This window comes from Haemaphysalis longicornis, unplaced genomic scaffold, assembly GCF_048455015.1.
Source record: "Haemaphysalis longicornis isolate Haplotype H1 unplaced genomic scaffold, Haemaphysalis longicornis Haplotype H1 scaffold_1, whole genome shotgun sequence".
NCBI lineage: Eukaryota > Metazoa > Arthropoda > Arachnida > Ixodida > Ixodidae > Haemaphysalis > Haemaphysalis longicornis.
In genome coordinates, this window is record NW_027526203.1 from 36,270,315 (window position 1) to 36,289,133 (window position 18,819).

At 44.6% G+C, this 18,819-nt stretch overlaps 1 protein-coding gene and 1 non-coding gene across 2 annotated transcripts; both read right to left on the reverse strand.

Annotated features, from left to right (window-relative positions):
- Positions 1–651: 651 nt before the first annotated feature.
- Positions 652–17,139, reverse strand: LOC144163643 (uncharacterized). Its single transcript, XM_077694444.1, has 5 exons — positions 16,942–17,139; positions 14,820–14,981; positions 11,838–12,072; positions 7,828–7,935; positions 652–2,699 (listed from the first exon to the last, which is right to left on the reverse strand). Exons 1-5 carry the CDS (start codon positions 17,115–17,117, stop codon positions 1,776–1,778), a joined length of 1,605 nt encoding a protein of 534 aa, XP_077550570.1. The 5' UTR covers positions 17,118–17,139; the 3' UTR covers positions 652–1,775.
- Trnar-ucu (transfer RNA arginine (anticodon UCU)) lies at positions 13,913–13,984 on the reverse strand. Its single transcript has one exon. It is a non-coding gene; the product is annotated as a tRNA-Arg (tRNA).
- Positions 17,140–18,819: the final 1,680 nt, after the last annotated feature.

The following is an 18,819-nucleotide window of genomic DNA, read 5'->3' on the forward strand; positions in this document are numbered from 1 at the left end:
CACAGACAGGAGGACGGTGTTTTGTGGCTGCTTGTAGGGAATCCCAAATTCAGCCACATGCTAAGAAGGAATATAAGAAGGCCCCTACCTACGGGTGTTGTTACCAGCGTGCATTGTTGTATGGTGTGACAGTAAGTGGTGAGCATTTGCTTTTAGCTAGTTGCTTTTTGTTTGCGTTAAACTTGTGTTTGCGAAAATGTCTTTGCGGCACTCGCATGAGAGAGTTTGTCCCACAAGACTTCTGTGTACAAGCAAGGGCTGAGTGTTGCTGTGGTCCAGCTGCGGGCTAATGCAGGTTACGGAAGAGGCCCCCTGCCTGTGTGGTGAAGCGCCCTCGGTAGTGTTTTCAGAGGTAAAACTAGGCCGTCTGGTGTTTTGCATGAGAAAAGGGAGCCCTGGATGCGGGCAATCTCAGACCTCTGATCTCCAATGCCACTAGTTGTAAACAGGTCGTGTTAATAAAGCGCTCATTTCTTTATGTGAAATACTGTCATTTTCCAGGTACCATTAACCGCAAGCCAGTAGTCATTTCATTACCATTAGAGAGACATCAATCCATGCAAAGGGCCACATCTGCAATTTCAAGTTAGCCTTTGTAAATGTGTAAACTGCCAAGGCAGAAGTGCATGAAATAAAACAAGTGCAAACGAATGCAAACCACCTAAAAGCTGATTGTATTGTGGTGAGTGTACTGGTGCAACGTTTAACCACAGCTGGTTTCACAGCATAACTTACAAAGAAATGCAGCAAAGGTTACCATACATTGCCATAAAACAAAAAGCAAAAAATACACACATGGGTACCCAACAGTGAGGCATTGATTCACGTAAAGTAAAGTCGCCCTCTGTCGGGAACGTTTTTTTGCCGCTACTGAACACAGCGCAGAGCGAAAAAAAGCGCACAAATTGAGTAGTGGAAAATGGCCCGTGCATACAGGAGGAATTACAGCAAATATTGTGTGCCCGCAGCTGTGCCCGCAGAAATACATTACAGGAGCCTTGTTGTCATCTGGTATGCGTAACAACACATTTACAAAACACATGCACGCCCACTTAAGAGCATTCGAAATAGCCGCTTCATCGATCACTAAGCACCAAATAAATGACTGAAGAGAGCGTTACGCTTCCCAAAAGACAAAAAAAAACCATATTTGTGTGCCGAGTGCACAGCGCTTCCATACGCTACACAGATTGCTACTCTTCCAACTGCAGATGCGAACAGGTGAAGCTGTAAGGGGACGAATTTCTCGCTTCAGTTCAGGACTTTTTCGCAGCAGTACCAAGAATACTTGCAGCACCAACTACCCACAGTGGCTCCTGTCATTCGTCAGTGTGCACAGGATAGTGGCAACACAAAAAAAGCAAACGTTTTCTGCTTACAATGTCATGTACTGCGAGGTGAAAAAATTAAAACAAAAAATGCCAGTTTGCATTGCACCTACGGACCCTAATTGCACGAGACTGACACACACCTTTTCCCGCTGAAAAAAAGTAGACACGTGGAAAACTGAAACTGGCTATCAATGTTGCCTGCATTACTGTAATGGTAGCAGATGCTCGATAAGTGAGGTTATGAAGTACAATGTGTGCGTTTTACCACAGTTGCGCGCATGAGATTAAATGCCTTCTGCCTAATACGTGGCGTCACAGGTTTTACAGCATTCGCAATAGAATCGGTTGTAACAAGTTTTCGTAAGTCCATAAGTAAGCTTACCTGCACATCGCAATCATGGGTGCCTTAGAATCGTGCAAATATGGTAAGTGAAACATTCATACTCAGTTTCCCACTGGTTGCTCCTGTATGATAGACGGCTGCATATTTACTAGAGCTGCACAAACTAAAACCACCCTGTCCATGTCAGGCAGCAACGTAAGGGGCAATCTGTTACTCAGTATGCGGAAATTTTTGAGCCTTTGAATTACTCTCTCAACATGGACGCCGACGGATGCAATTTGGTACGCTGAATTCATATCCTGTACGGAGAGTTGCGAACCATCCGAATTAAAGGGTGGCATAAGCAGCACAGCACCTCTGTCATCTATAATTGTTTTTATAGTTGGAGACCCTTTGTCGCTTAAAACCAAATCGCCGGGTTCAATTAGGTGTATGAATCCAGAGTCTTGTGTTATAAAAGCATCACTCTTGCGACCCCCATACACCTTTGAAATGAAAGCAATCAGGCCGTTGGGTATGATACCTACAAGAAATTTTACTGTGTATCCGCCTTTGTAGTGTGAATACAATGCATGCTGCTGATCAGGGTTGGAAGGCATCTCAGTCCGAATTTCCGTACAGTCAATGATAAACGTGCAGTTCGGGTAATTAACTTTGAACGGGCCTGGCAGGGAATGCTTGATCAGTTGCCGCGAGGGCACAAACACCCACTCTTGTAGAGCAACACAAAGGACGTCAAGGATCATCTTAAATGAGTTGGACGCAGTTTTTGCAGCCACACCAAAAATAACGCCGAGAGCGTTGAAAGAGACGCCAAGACGCATTTTGGTCAAAAACAAACAAAGCCTGTCCTCGCGCGGCACACCTGTACTCCTGAACCGCACATGCGGCAACAGGTTCAAAAGTAGACAAAACACTGGCAGAGTGATGCCACACAGGTCCCGCAGTGCCTCTTCATTTTCCTTTATGGAATCGAATCCTTGGAAGCCGCAGGTCCGTTTGCCTCTTCCATCCGTGGTAATGACCTTAGATAACACAAAAAAACAAAATATAAAGCTCGTAACGTAAAGGCCACAACAGATTAGGCAAAAAAATACACAAACCAGCGGGAAAAACATTTCAGGAATTCCTGGTATTGGTGGGTACGTAAAATTAAACACCGTTCTGCAAATAATCCCTCCTTAATGCTTTGCATAAGACTAGTGAAAGGTTCCTAATACATGCAGGTGCAGTTTCTTTGGTAATTTCACTTCATGCGTGTTGCCACAGAATGAAAGCATACAATGCTTTGCTGGAATGCGGACCAAGACACCAAAGGCCACATAGGAAACTCGCCAACACAGTTGCAAACTTGGTGCTGTAGCAGTTTTAGGAGGTAATTTTGGAAGGCTGCGCAAGATTGGGCTAAACTGTCTCACATCAGAAAGCGAATCGCCTTCAAAATTTATATTGCTTGATGCAACATACAAAAGTTTTCTTCCTGAAAGAGAGTGATACTTTGCATCACAAAGTTTCTAGACGAAGCAGTACAGATGTCTGCACTTCTTGAAACTGGTAATGACAATAGCACACTTCGCAGCTGGCTTTACGTATCTGACTGCCTGTAACGTGGTACCGCAATATGGATTGCCCGTGCTGTTTTTTCAAGAAATCCTAGTTGACACTCTACTTTTGTTAGCTGTAAGTCGCAAGGGTTTGAAAATCTCCTCAAGCCCAGGAATTAGTTTTTTTTGCCAAGCATTCCTGTGTCAGTTACAGACAACAGTACATTTGCAAACACGAGTGTCACAATAGATCCATTTCTGCTAAAGAAACATACATCTCATTTCGCTCCAAAGAAACTTGCAAATACGTAATTTCACTTGTAATATATGCGGCAACCTATTTGTGCCATGTCATCGATCTTTGTTACACTCACGGTGATTATTGAGCCCATTTTTGTAACTGCTTTGCATCCCATGCAGAATGACCTCTCAGACTACCAATTGTGCATGCATATTGCACTCTACAATGATTTGCCATGCTACAGTCCGCACCTTTAAACCATGTCCCATCGCAGCGATACGCAAGTGTACATGGTTTTGAATAAATAGTGGCACCTAAGGCGGGATTCACACGACGGAGGAAGAGGCGCGCGGAGGCGGACGGATATGTGACGTCAACAGCACGTGACCGGATTATCCGGCCCGGCGGCGCATCCACACGTGCGGAGCTACGCGGAGTGACTAGCAGACGACAGCACCGAGGGGCAGGTTCCATTCCTCGCCGAGGGCCACCGCCGTCGAGCGAAAACACATGCGGAGGCATTTTCTTTCGCGGAGCCTCCGCGGGATATCCTGACCGATTGGAGGAGCCTAAAACTGGTCACGTGAGCGGGTCCCGCTGGCCAAAAAGAGAGGGTTTCTCCGTCGTGTGAATCCCGCTTAATGAACAACCGAATGGAGTATGCACATTAGCTAACACAAATGTAAAGAAACTGCGCTGCAGCGTAGTCACCTAATACATCATCGTTATCATCAGCCTACTGAGATCCACTGCAGGACGAAGGCCTCTCTTTCAGTTTGTCCTCCAGTTGTACCTGCCTTGCACTGCTTCAGTCACAGTTTACCCCCGAATTTTTCTACTTCATCCCTTCATCGGCTTAGCAGCCTTACCCTTCTTCTAGGCCCATATTTTGGCATCTACTGTTACCCTAGTTGTCCACCGGTTACGGGTTTGCCTCGCCGCATGGGCAGCCCAAATACATTTCCTTTTCTGTATTTGCATTGAGGGAGGTATTTTCTACTCTAGTGTGTTCTCCGATTCTGGAAGCTCGTTTCCTGTCCCTGGGTGTTACTCTTAACATTATTAGTTCGTGGCCCATTACGTCGACCTCGGTTTGCTTTCTAGTTGTGTAGTAAGGCACCAGGTATCTGCTCTGTATACCATCACTGGCCGCACGCATTGGTTGTTTGGTTTTATTTTTGCGTGAAACATATAGCTTACTTATTATTATTCGGCAGAGATTGCCGAGTGCTCCCCAACCCATACCTATTCTGTGCAGGGATTCTCTCTCGTGGTTGGGGTCAGCACTAACCATCTGTACCAGGCAATTCTGGTCATTTACTTCTAGCGTTTCATTTCGTACGTTGCACAGGATGCCTTTGCCATACTTATTTCTCACTACTTTAGAGCTTCATTCAGGGGTGAGACAGCTGAATCAGATTTGGGAGCAGTTTTTGGAACAGCAAAATGTCGATGTTGGAGCAGAAGAATCTTGATTTGGAGCATAACTACATTTATTATGTCACTTTAGGAGCCCAAAAAATCTATTTTTTGGCAACTGAGGGGGCAAAAGTGCACTTTTTAATCAGTTTTGGACGTGCATAACACTGAAACTGCCTTTCAGTAAAGTGTTTTTTACCAGAGTATCACAAGGTACGAACTGCACCACCTTTTGTGAACCGGTTTTAAAGTCTCAGGCTCTATGCGTAGATAGTGTTGAAAATTTCAAATTGAAAAACTAAGCAATTGTAGGGCGCTTTTACTATAACGTGAATGCCGAAATTATTATTTTTGTAATCCCAGACAGGGCTTTACGCACAAGTGTAGAATCGCGGCAAAAGGTGCGCAAAGCGTCGTCACACCCCACCAGCCCTCCCATTTCAATTACAAGATGCACGTTCACTACGATCGCAGTTTCAATAACGTTGGTATGTTTAGCCACCTCCCTCTTGGCATTAAATTTTACCTTCTGATGGATGAAGCAATATTACTATCGTGCAATACTAGTCCGTCCCGCTATCCGACACAGCTCGAACATTTTGCGGCGATGTAGCCTGTGCCTCCACTTCTGCAGTGTCGATCATCCCGTTCCCGTCGCTCGCAAGCTCGCTGTGAAAGGCAGCAATAACTAAGCGTTTTTATAATACCGCAATGAGTCCGAAACTTCATCTCAAGCGCGCACCGCGCCTTATACTCACGGCCGAAACACGGCGAATTCGTAGGCACCACGTTGTTTTTGATAAGCTCCTGCCTTTCGAGTCGTGCAGCTTCCCACAACAGATCAAAAGACTAAATGTAGCAGCTGGTGCGATCAAGCTAAACAAACGATACAGGTTAAACATTGTAAGGGCCTATGCACAAACAAACAGATATAAAGAAGAAGCAGTAGACAGCTTCTACGATGAGCGCTAGCCATCAACAATTAAGGCAACAACACATTTTATGATTGTGATCGAAGAACTAGTGGAGCATCCGAACACGCATCGATGTACAGTTAGGCGTACATACGTCGAACATAGCGGACGTTACTCTAATCGTGCTACGGTTCTTTGTCGTGAGCCTAAAGTGTGACACACCGTTCATAACTCGGCAAATCTTGTAGATGCACACAGCAATTCACACTGGTTAACACAGGTTCGGTTGACCCTGCTGCGGAATTTATGCGCCGTCCTTTCATTGGTAACCTCCACTTCCTTTATACGAACATGCAATGAGATCTCCTGCCCCACTGACGCACTGTGCTGCGTTGGAAAATTTTAAGTAACTCCAGCTGCCACCAACCATCGGTATGTACGGTCGACTGTTTTTGTTTTGTGGACACCACAATGTGGGTGCATCTGACAGAAGCAGCGACGTCAGTGGACTTCCTTAGACAGTTTTGCATTAGTTTCAATACCTAACGTACCGTATTTTCGCACGTATAACCCGCCCCTGCATATAATCCGCACCCCCACTTTCAGTTCACCGAAAAAGAAAAAAAAATCCGCGCGCATTTGATACAGGAAAGGCTGAACGATAGCTACTGCTCAAGAAACACATCACATAGTATGTAGACAGAAAAAGCGTAAAATTCAGTTGCTAGAGGGCGCTCATCCTTGTTTTTTCTTCATTGTCCATTTATGTTTCTCGCAATCGCTGTCATGGAAGGTTCAGTCAGTGTTACTGCGTAGGAGCCTCACGGCACAACGCGCATTGCCGTGAAGCTGCACTAAAGGAAAAAAACCCTGCGTATTATCCGCACCCCTACTTTGCTACTAAAATTTTCGCATTTTTGGTGCGGGGTATACGCGCGAAAATACGGTACCTGAATATGATATATGTGAACGGACAAATAAACCTACACTTGCTGTGAATCAAAAAAGAAATTCTGACTGGGCAATGCTTTCCTGTACAAACCATACACAAAAATGCGGCGTATACAAACGTTCGCCCGACGAGCTACTTCTTATTTTTTTTACAAGTGCGACGCGTTAAACAAACAATATCAGGAATGAAAAGCTGCAAAAATGCTGGGTGTCATTATGTCAAGGCAGGGTAGTCTAAAGTAGGAGTTGATTATACGCACGATCATCAAAATGACATGAACAAAACTTCAACCAATTTTTTACACAAGCGGTACACCAAAAGCAAGAAAGCCGGCGATAAATTTTACTAAGGCAGCTTGCAGTGTCATTTAGGAATGTCATACTTTTTTCCTGCTCGAAAAGTCACTTCTTTGGTGATTAGCCACGTTGGACGTAGTCTTCAGCAGCTTGTTGCAGAAACACCCTACACTTGCTTGGGCACCTAACACTTTTGGAATGCTCATGTACTGAGCAGACAAAAAGTAAACACTAACATTTGTACCTTATTTTCTTGACACCACACACATACACGTAAGCAATACTGATGTTCTTGTGGCTGCAAAATCAAATTCTAAATGCTTCATTTTACCCCCGCAGTTTTCTGGCCACAGTTTGCACAAAGGCAAAGACATGAAGCGTGAAAAGCAGCACAGAGTGCAATATGCTAAGTCGAACGCCCTGAGCAGCCACTCTATAGGCCAACTGTCAAGTAACTCTCACGTTGTGCCCTTTCACGACACTATAAAATAGCGACAACAGCCACCTGTATTTGTATATTTATCAATAAATAAGCTATCGCGTGTCCCCAAGTAAATGCCACGTGTGGCAAGAAAAGCTATCCTTAGGGTAAATGAAAAATATCTTCACTTTTTCGTTAGCGAGCCTGAGTGACCCCTTCAAGCAGTGAACCATGTGCCCTGGTTTAGGTTTGCTTCATTTTATAATTAATAACAGTTATTTTTCCTTGTTATCGAACCTAACATTTGTTACTATACATCACCACAACACTAAACCCAAGTATTTGATTCCCAAGTAGGGACCATACCTTGTCATCTTGCTCGACATGCGACACTTGAGTTGAGGCATTACACTCATTAGCCATCGACAACAGGATCACCAGCTTTCCTGGCTGCACTGCATCTGTCTGAGTGCCCTGAAACAAACGCACCAGTGCCATATAAGTCAATTTCAAGCGATTTATCTGACAGCACAAGCATTTCAAGTACAACATGAAAAAATTTTTTTGAGGAACACGGTCTTTTTCGATCATGCTCATACACGTTTTTTGTGCCCACACTAAGGTGCACTGCGAGGCATTAGGCCTTCAGGCCACCAGATTACATTATTCAGCCAGGGCAATCAGGTGTGAGATTAGAATGGACCCCAAAAACGTAGACATTTATGACATAATGCGTGAATAACAGGAAGACGGACGAGCACTGCTTCTCGGAACATTGCTGGCGCTAGGCGGGACAAGGACGATACAAGCAATGTTCCGAGTAAGAAACCAACTAGCCCCATTTCAAGCACTGCTTCTCAACATGACATCGAAAGGGCAAAGAACACAATCCACACGGATGCATATCCAATGGTCTGATCTCTGCTGGACAAAGCGTGCGGCTACGCTGTGACACAGCCCTACAAACACATCCCCTATAATAGGTACAAGAGAGATGCTAGCTGCTCCTCTCACTGGGAATGATTAACAGGTCCCATAAAGCTGTGTATTGCAAGTAATGGGGTGTATGATGAAAAATATCTAGAGTTAGTGCTGCTTGAAACAAGCAGTTCACCACGAATCTCTACTGGTCATGCAAAAGTGATGGCAAAGCTCATTGCAAAGGGGAGAATTCAACATATGGTGCTGTAAGTATATTTTCCTCATTCTACGCTAATATTTCACGCACTTTTATGTTCCTACCTTTCCTGCGCAGCTGCAACAGTGTGCATACAGAGAGCATTAACGTACGTGTTTCATGAAGGAAGCAAGAAAAAACTGCAGCCATAAGGAAAATCCTTTTCCTGCTGGTGTTCCAAGGTCTACCAGAAATCGGTCAACTAACTTTTGTGGGGGCCTAACAGAACATCATGACAGCTTTCACAAGCATTTTGGGGTATGTGGGCCTCTGTCATAGCACCAATATAGGCTGTGAATTTTACAAAAGAAACAGGTGCAATGCCACACAAAAGGCATAAGGGGGGTTGAAACCCTACTGCCTTAAACACTCACAGGCATGCACGTGACTGCCAATTTTGGTGTAAGAAAAACGTCCTCACAGCCTTTCTGTGGTGCAGATTACCAGAACGTGAGATAAAACACATTAATCTTTTCAGCATGCAGTAATAGCTATTACACTGCTCTCACGAACCTACACAAAGTTCACAGAAATAAGGTAACTGCGTTACTTCGGTTCGAGAAGCGCTCATTTTACAGTAAAGCCTTAAAACTTGGTCAACAATTAATAAAATATGTGGTAGACATCCTGCACAACCAGTTGATGTCTTTCGCAAACACTTCGACAATTTGGAAACGCCAGTTATTGATTTCAATGTTCACTTCGCTAAAACATCTTCGGCTACGCCTTCAACTTCTATCGATGGTTTTGTCAACGTCAGCAGTTTACAGTCCTCTGCATTCTTTCCTTTCATAACTTCTCATGTCTTGCATAACATACCTTTCAGTTTTAGGCAAAAGAAAGCACCAGGTTCAGATGGTATATCTGTCTACGAGTTGCAACGTAACTTTCTTGCTCTGGAAAACGTACTTTCATTTATGCTGCATGGTTACATTGAGCTTGGTTTTCTTCCAGATGTACTAAAAACTGCAGTTGTTAAACCATTACATAAAAAGGGCTCTTTTAAACAGGTTGACAACCACAGGCCAATTTCGATTTTACCCGCGATTAGTCAAATTTCAGAAAAACACTTATCGCGAGTAATGCCCAGCTTTCTCGAAAAACACCACTTATTGTCAAGTTCGCTATTCGGGTTCATTCCTGGGAAAGGAATTGTTGTCCTTTTGGAAGAACTATCTGATTTAATCTTCTCTGCTTTTGAAAATAACGAAGTAGTGACGACTCTTTTTTTTGGATGCACGCAAGCCATTTGATTCTGTTACCCCAACAATACTTTTGCGCAAGCTATATGTATTGAGATTTCTGGGGCCTTTTCACAAATTATTAGCTAACTATTTCTGCAATCGTTCACAGGTAGTCAAGATCGGTGACCACATTAGTTCAACAGTTTGTCTAAAATCTGGTGTCCTGCAAGAATCCGTATTATCACCAATATTGCTTAACGCCTACGTAAATGGCTTATCTAATTATATATCACATTGTCAATTATTCCAATATGCTGACGAGACTGTTCTTCTTGCCAGGCACTCCGTTTATAGTAAGTCTGTTGCAATGTTGCAAGGTGATACTCAACTTGTCAGGGATTGGTTTGCCCGGAACTCTATAACTATAAATAAGCAAAACCAAATCTGGTTTGTTTCAACAATCCACAAAAGCAAATTGATCATAATCTACCTCTTTTTATTCATGGTTCGCGATGTAATAATTGTCAGTGCTCTCCTCTTCTACCATCGCCGAATGTAAAGTATTTAAGAATTACCTTTGACTCTGATTTGACATAGAACAGTCACCTATCTATGCTCTGCAATAAGCTTCGAGGCTTGTCATGTACTATGTATAAGAGCCGTTTCATTCTCCCCTTACTAGTACGTAAGATTATCGTGCATGCACTTGGTTACAGCATCCTGAGATATGGAATCACGGTAATTTGTTATTGTTCATTCACTTGGCGTTCGAAAATAAACTGTATTCTGAAATCGTTGCTACGAAATGTAGCTTACAATATTAACATTCCCAATGACAATAGCTTGTTTTCTGTTTCGCAATTGCCTTCATTTGACGCATTATTTTTGCACACTGTTATCTGCCGCCATTTTTTGGAATAGTGATTTTTTTTGTTTCGTTTTGTGCCTACATAACCCCTGAGACGTCATCCTTTGTTTTGCATACCAAGATGTTACCCGCGATTTGGACGTTTTGTGCGCAGTTATTATGTTCCCGATATAGTCGATTTTATGCCCACTGATATCTGTGCCATTTCATCGAAACATGCTCTCAAACTGTATAAACTGTTCTGAAGTTGAGTAATTCTGCGTTTTATCTTTTGTGTTTATGCATTACACACTGCTTTACTGCTTCTGATCGTTTTTCTCTTGTGTTGTTTTGCTTTTTTGTTGTTCTTGCTATTCCCTGTTCTCGTTTCTTTTCGCCTTCACCTTTCGTTTCTTTCCTTTTTTTTTCCTGCTGTAATTTACAGTGTCCTGACACTGGTTGCCGGGTACAGCCCGACAAGCCTGTTCGTCTTGGGCTGACCCGTCATGTACTCTGTACCTCTATGACAAATAAAACCCTTTATTGTTATTATTATTATTATTCTATTTAGATTTCCGCTCAATTGCTCTTCCACTGCTCATTTTTACAATGATCAGAGAACGCATCAACCTTCCTGGTCTCTTTATGTGTAAATTGATGTTACCATTGTTTTCTCGTGAGGTCACGCACCGCTGCTGCTGTACAATGCTTAACATGGCAGCACTATTCAAACGAGGATGTGTCTAGTACACTGCCCATTTTGCTGTTTAGTAGTGAAAGTGCATTTCATGCGCATGAATAACAAAAGAATTCGCTGTATGGGCTGCGTGTAGCTCACAAAGTAACCGGTGCTAGCCAGCAATGAATAAACGTTTTTATGTTGGAACCACGATTTCACCTTTGTCAAATTTAAATGTATTTTTCCCCGAAAGATTATTGGCTTTCCAACATTTCAACAGTTGGAGAACACACTCTTTCTGAATATTCACACTACTTTGCAATGCCTATGAATGTAATTGAACAATCACTCCCGCTAACATTTACAGAACTCCTTTCACAGCAAACGTGCAAGTCCAAAGCGCCGTACCTTAAGGCACATACATTTGACCGCAGACAGACCCTGAAGTCGTCATTGTGTACGTGAATTTTGACGTGGGCGCATACATACTGCTTCAACAGCCCATTTCTCAGAAGACTGCGCTGCATCTCCAAAGGCGGCACGGTGCTCTGGGTCTGTGTCATCACGTAATGCGTCGTCTCCGTTCCAGTGCTGCCCAGCTAGTCCCAGATCTCCATTGCTGGCAGGCAGAGGCTCGTTTACAGCTTCTGCGATTCCCTGGGCCACAGTAGGATCAGCGTCGCGACGGCCAGATGAGGTTTTCCTCATGAAACGAGTGAGCCACCTGCATTGCAATCAACATGGCAATCAACCAATGATACAGCTTTCGCATTATTGGGGCACGCTGACAGAACAGTGCTCAAGTACTGTCATGGATGCCCTATGTATCCCAGTTTACATAGCAAGCTCATTTTCGTAATACACAAGTTTTTCTTGAAAGGACACCCCAGCAGGCCCGCGGCAGTTAATATGATAGGCCTATTTATTTTAGCTGTACAGCAAACTAAACAACTCTGTAGTACGCATCCCGGCATTTCATGTAGACAATCTCTAGCATTCACCGCTTGGTTATGAAGCAAATACTTGTAAAAATTATGAACTTCTTTTAGCTAATGTACCACGGATGGCCAGGAACAGTACACTTACATGAAACACATAGCACAGATTTATTCAAATAAGTAGGACTGCGCTATTGTCGCAAGAACGAAACACCTATTTTCGGGACGCTGTCCCGTATCATTTGCGACTGAAAGCCACAACAAGGACAACACACCTTGTTGAGGGCTTGAATGCGATGAAAGTTGGTTGGTCATGTCTCGCGTGGTTTCTTAACTGTGACGGGTTTTTTTGCATCTTGAAACTGTTTGACATTCCCACGACATTTTATTTTTTTAACTTGTCACCCGCCCTCCCCTCCACTTTTTGAAATGAATTGCTTGTCAAGATCCTTGTTTATATCGCGTGGTTTCTGCCAGTTATTTTTTTCTTTCGGCTCACCCCTCAAGTAATGCCTGTTGTCCGGGCATTTGCGGTATTGAAATACATAAATAAACAGTACAGCGGGCAAGGGAAGCGTTTCAATCTGCAACAAACACATCGTCGCCCAGCAGCAACGGCATTCACCTTTTTCGCACATTCTCACACACTACAGCAGCTCCCCTCAAGACATTTCAGCAGAATAACTTTATAACTTCTCAGCAGCAACACCTCTCTGTACTCTGCCCTCATGTTGGAAGATAAAATGAGACCAAATTCTGCTTTCGCAAGCACTTACAAGCATACAAATCCTAAAAAGTTTTGGAAAATTGCCTGAAACAACCCTTAGCCTTCACAGAATCAGATTACACTGTTTCTATAGGCCCCAACTATGAGGATGTAGGCTCTGACATCTGCTGATGCTTGCCTCCCCACCCCTCTCCAAAGCCTCCTTACCAGAGTTCTGTTACCTACATTGTTTGAGGTTCCTTTGCAGCCGCCTCCACTGTTTCACTTAAAATTTCATTTTTTCAAAAATCTCATTGCTCCAGTATTAGCCCAGATGTGCCCGACTTTTTTTTCACGAGTTTCATTTATTGCTCATCTTAGGAGAGCGAACACACTAGAAACACAAGCGACCGTTCTGTTATGCATACTTTTCTTTTTTTTAGCTTTCAAATATGCATGCCATGTGCAAACGAACTACATTACAAACACACACAGTGGAATAGCACATATTCTTAATGACAAGGACGTAGCCGAAACATAATTGCCTGATGTTACGGACAACATATCCGTATACAATTAATGTGGTTCTACATGTTCGCGTCGCTTTAAATTTATGTGTACGGTTTTGATGCTCATGGCACAGAATCCTACACCTGCGATGCAGGTGTACCACAGCGGAGGGCTGGGGATTTACTTCGACCCCCTGAGGATCGTACTGTGTGCCTAAATGGTGACGTACTGTATATATATATATAGGGTTTAGAAATGAGGGGCTCGTTAGGAAATACAGAAAGAAATGCCGGCAGTCTACAACGCCAAAGAAGGCATAGGGGAATGGTTGGCTTATTTGTTACCGTTAGTGACGTTACATTATTATTATTTTTAATTAATTACGTGATAAAGAAAGAAAGAAAAACACGCGCCCAGAGTGGGGACCGAACCCACGCCTTTCGATTAGACCTCGAATGCCTTACCAACTCGGCTATCTGGGCACTGTGTTCTCCTTCACTTTCTGGGGTATTTATATTTACTACAACTGTATCTGACCCTTGTAGTAAATATAAATATATATATATATATATATATATATATATATATATATATATATATATATATATATATATATATATAAGAGAAGAAAAACTTCGAACAAGGTAAAAGCACGATTGTGGCCTACGTTTCAGCAAAGAGAACTTGCTTTCCTCAGGGCCCTGAGGAAAGCGCCCTGAGGAAAGCAAGTTCTCTTTGCTGAAACGTAGGCCACAATCGTGCTTTTACCTTGTTCGAAGTTTTTCTTCTCTTGTGTTCTCTACCATCTTCAAAGTTCTACTACTCCCTATATATATATATATATATATATATATATATATATATATATATATATATATATATATATATATATATATATATATATATATGTGTGTGTGTTGTCTGGAATCAAGAACTCACACAGAGCGCGAAAAAATAAGGTTAGTAGAGACAGAGACACACGAGAAGGACATTGAAAATAAAAATAAAAGTTTATTTCAATGTCCTTCTCGTGTGTCTCTGTCTCTACTAACCTTATATATATATGTATCTATATATATAAACTCACACACATACATGCCTGCATATGTATGCACGTGTGTGTATAAAAAGGAGCCAGCCAGTCCCTTGCCCGTAGAAATCGACAACATTCCGACTATGACTGTATCTATTCCTTTGAGAACAGGTGCTTCGTTTTACGTAATTTACCTGGGCAAACCGCCTCTCTTCGGGTGCTCTGTTCTAGTCAACAATAACTGGACCCGGTGCAGCAATATGTTTCAAATTTACAAAGGTTACCTTTGTGACCTGGCCTCATCTGCAGCCTTCTTTCTGTATGCACTGGGGAAGATGGTTGGATTGTATGCTGCATGAGAACTGACATTGCTCTTGCAGTTTCCCACAAAATGAGCACTGCAGATCCGAGTAGTCGCTGTTGGCATCCATGTGCTGCCGTCTGGGCTGAAAAAAAAACAACAGTTAGAAGGACCACTAACCGCTATTCTCATATCTCAAGGAGTAAAATTACTTTGTGAGAAGACGCACCATCTATGAACTCCTATCGCCTCTGAGGCATATAAATACATGCCGTGGTTTGGAAGACGAGGGTCAACGTTGAATAAGGTTTCCAAAAAAGCGTGCTACGACGAAAGATTCACGAATGGTTGTGCACCGCCGTGGCGGTGCAACATTATTACTTCATGCATTTTTCCCGTGGCAGTAAAACAGCCCACCTACCAGCGTGCAAAACCAGACATTGTAGAGGACTACGCCGAACAAAGAGATATCGGCGGCATTAATTAGAGGCCACCGACAGAAACGAAACATACAATGCAGGCGTCTGCCCGATGCTGAAAATACTACACATTGGTTGTTCCTCTCGTCCTTACTCAAGTGAAATGTGGAAGGACTGAAAAATGGTGGCACATCAATTACTTCTTAGTAACAACTGGCACAAAGTGGAGTATGGTATGTTCCTCTTCTTATCGTGAACAGCAGCACTTACTTCGCTTTCCATTAGCATGACGAATAAATGCAGTGTGCCATTAGGTTTTCATTCCTCACTCGAGACAATGGCGTTTCATGTCAAGCATTAGTAATGTGAGTGATGGAATTACGGGTGACTGGTGCCCCGTTGTCACTTGTGACACAAGCAACATTGTTGAAATGAGCCCAGTAATTCTTACAGTGGTACCAAAATGAGTTAGGCATACTCACGCCACACAACCTGCAGACAAACTAGGCATGTAGCACAGGGATACAACATTAAAGAGCATGCACATGACAATCCAGATTCCATAATGCACTGCAGGTACCTAGCTTTTATGATACCTGTGCCCACACCTGTTATGCCGAAAAGCTTACGTGACTAACCCCTGTTACAATTATTCATGCACGATATGGCTCCAGTTTTAAAAACCTTTTGTCAAAGGCCGAATTTTGCGTTACCAAGTCCCATTATGCAACAGCGCGCAAGAAAAAGGGCAGTGTTGCGCATCGAATTAAAACGCTAACAATTATTTTTTGCCACCTGTCAGAACAAATAAAAAAGATGGGGTTGTCCTCCCATAAATTCACCGTTACCCAGTGCGTGGAAAAGTTATCAAACAATACATTCCAACCTCCTGAACTGAAGAGAAAAAGACCAAAATAGCAATAACGGCTCACGCCGAAAACCATCATTACTGTTTCGGCCCGAGTGCCCCCGTGCCTCGCTATTTTTATTTTCGTCATTTGTTGTACACTTCAGCAGATACCTTATCGCCATGCCGCATTGCAGCTGTGAAAGTGCTTGCGTACTCCTAAAATAAATTTTACAACACTGTGCGCTGTCTATTTCTTGCTTTTTTAGTTATTGTCTCCGTGCGCAATAGCCCCTTTAATTAACGACAACATTTCTTCTCGGGCCGAAATTCAAGCTTCGATCGGAATATGCACTTCAGGAATAAAAAAAAAGACCCTTAAGTGCCGTAATGTACACGTAATTTACCAAACACAGTATCGCGCATGAACAAAAACCCAGAAAAAGGATTTACGCAGACGAACACTTGCCTGACATCCCCTGAACAATCATACCTTGTACAACTATTTGCCTCCTATGTGCGCACCCCAGCGATTCAAGCAACTTGATCAGTAGCCGCATACCGATTTGAACAAGAGTGTTGGTAATGCGCAAAGGTCTACGAAGCTTCGTACGCGATTAGACAGAAAAAACCTCATTGAGAAGAAGCGAGACGCAGGCTATGCTAAGTATTAGTACCACACAAATTCGCTGTAACTTAACGCAACCGATTATAAGAAACGCGCCAGGCACACACACTTACGTACCCGTAAGTCAAATAACCTCCTTCTTTTCGGAACACAGCGTAGGCGTACAAACAGCAAAGTGTAAACAAAGGTGATGAATCGAAGTTTTACTCACTTCACTCGTCGCACAGCGGTTGTCCATGCCTGTCGCCGTTCCTTCTCGTACCACTTGCCCGGAAAGCGATAAAACTTGACATGCGGATCACGGCCCTTGGTGCTTAATTGAGTGTTACGGCAGCCAACCACACAACAATAGAAACCGCCGCGCAGAGACCTCTCATCGGCCGCCATTGTGCCCCTGCCGCGGAAAGAACTCCCGTATAGTGCCTAGAATATTGGCGGTGAGCGCGACCACGGGCGGCGCTGCGAAGCGCGCCTCCGTGACGTCGGCTTAGGGATTCTCGCATTTGTCGTCTGCTTCACTCCGGCTCGCTCTCCCTGCTGTTTCTATGCGCTTGGTTGACGTCTGATGCTCGTCCGCACCTGATTTTCCGTGTGCGTAACTTTTTGTCATAATAATACACTTCCAATCGCATACACTAGCTCTGAGAGTGAGTTAAAGTATAGTTTTGGATACTTCTACGGAAGAAACATTGCCGGCGTTGCCCCATTCCTGACGAAGCCGGTCCTGTGCGGAGCGCGGAGGGTGCGAGCTAGGCGTCAGCTTCTGTATTAAAGGGACCCTGCAACACTTGCCATCGACTACTAGTACTGTATTTTGGGATAAAGTCTATTGTCCCAGAAATCTCCTCCCGCAAGAATTATGAAAATCCCTTCACAATTAACGAAACTGCGCGCGATGAGAAATCGCGCATAATCATTCCCTCTCAACTCGAGCGCGGACAAGGCGACGAAAGCTGCGCGCTCTCTCCCGGAGAGGGGGGCGGCTCGCGGCGTTCTCTTCGGCGGCCTTCGATATTTCACATGCCGGGTAGTTTTCTCCTTTTCTCCGCAACGCGGATGTGCCTATTTCCGGTCTGGTGCCACAAAAAAGCAGGCATGGGTGCCTGCTCGCAAGTGCGCCCTCGGGCTGGTAGGGCGTTTTTGAAGCAATAAACGTTTGTAGTCGAGTGGTCCCGTTGAAAGGGAAGTATTGAGCTCATCACTCAAACTCCGCGCGCACTCAAAACACAAAATAAACGGCAAAACTGTGCCTACAGGTAAAGGCATAGAAGAGAGAGAGAGAAACAACATTTATTCAGGCCTGCGTAAACCCGGTGGGTTACCTACTGGCGCTACTCGCCGGACCCCGTGCAAGGGGTGGTGGAAAGTCGCACTTTCGGCCGCTGGCGTTCGATGGCCGCGAGCGCGAGCTCGGCAGCCATCTTTTGGAGTTCGTAGTTGACGCTGGTGACCGCGTCCCTCACGCTTGGTGGGAGTGGATCATCGTCCTCCTCCGTTGTTGTTGTCGGTGGTTGATTGAGGCAACCCCACAGCATGTGCTGCATGGTCGCACGAGCGCTCCCGCACAGCGCACACTCGTCCGTTGGGTATAGTTCGGGGCACACGTGCTTGGCGACCACGGGCGTCCATATCGCCCGCGTTTGGAGCTGTCGCACGAGCACCCCTTCCCTCCTGGTGAGTTTACGGTGTGGCGGCGGGAAGGCGCGCCTAGTCTCTCTGTACCACGCAAGCACATCCTTGTAGGAGCTGACCGGGGTTGCCTCCTCTTCTTCCCTGTAGTAGTCTTCCGCGTTCGATGGAGTAGGACGAGGAGGCAGACTCGCCTCGGCCGCAGCCGCCGCCCGAGCCGCCGCCGCACCCTCCGCGGGCGCAGCAGCAGCAGCCGCGGCAGCGGCCGCACCAGCGACGGCGGCGCCATCGTGTCTCGTTAGCACGCGCGCCGCTCGGTCCGCCTCCTCGTTGCGGTTGGTCCCGGTCCCCACCGGTCCCACGTGTGCCGGGAACCACTTGAGGACCACCGGTAGCGTCCGTCGGGGCAGGGCCCCGCACACCCTGTTCGCGCACTCCGACACCGAGTTCCGAGCGTAGC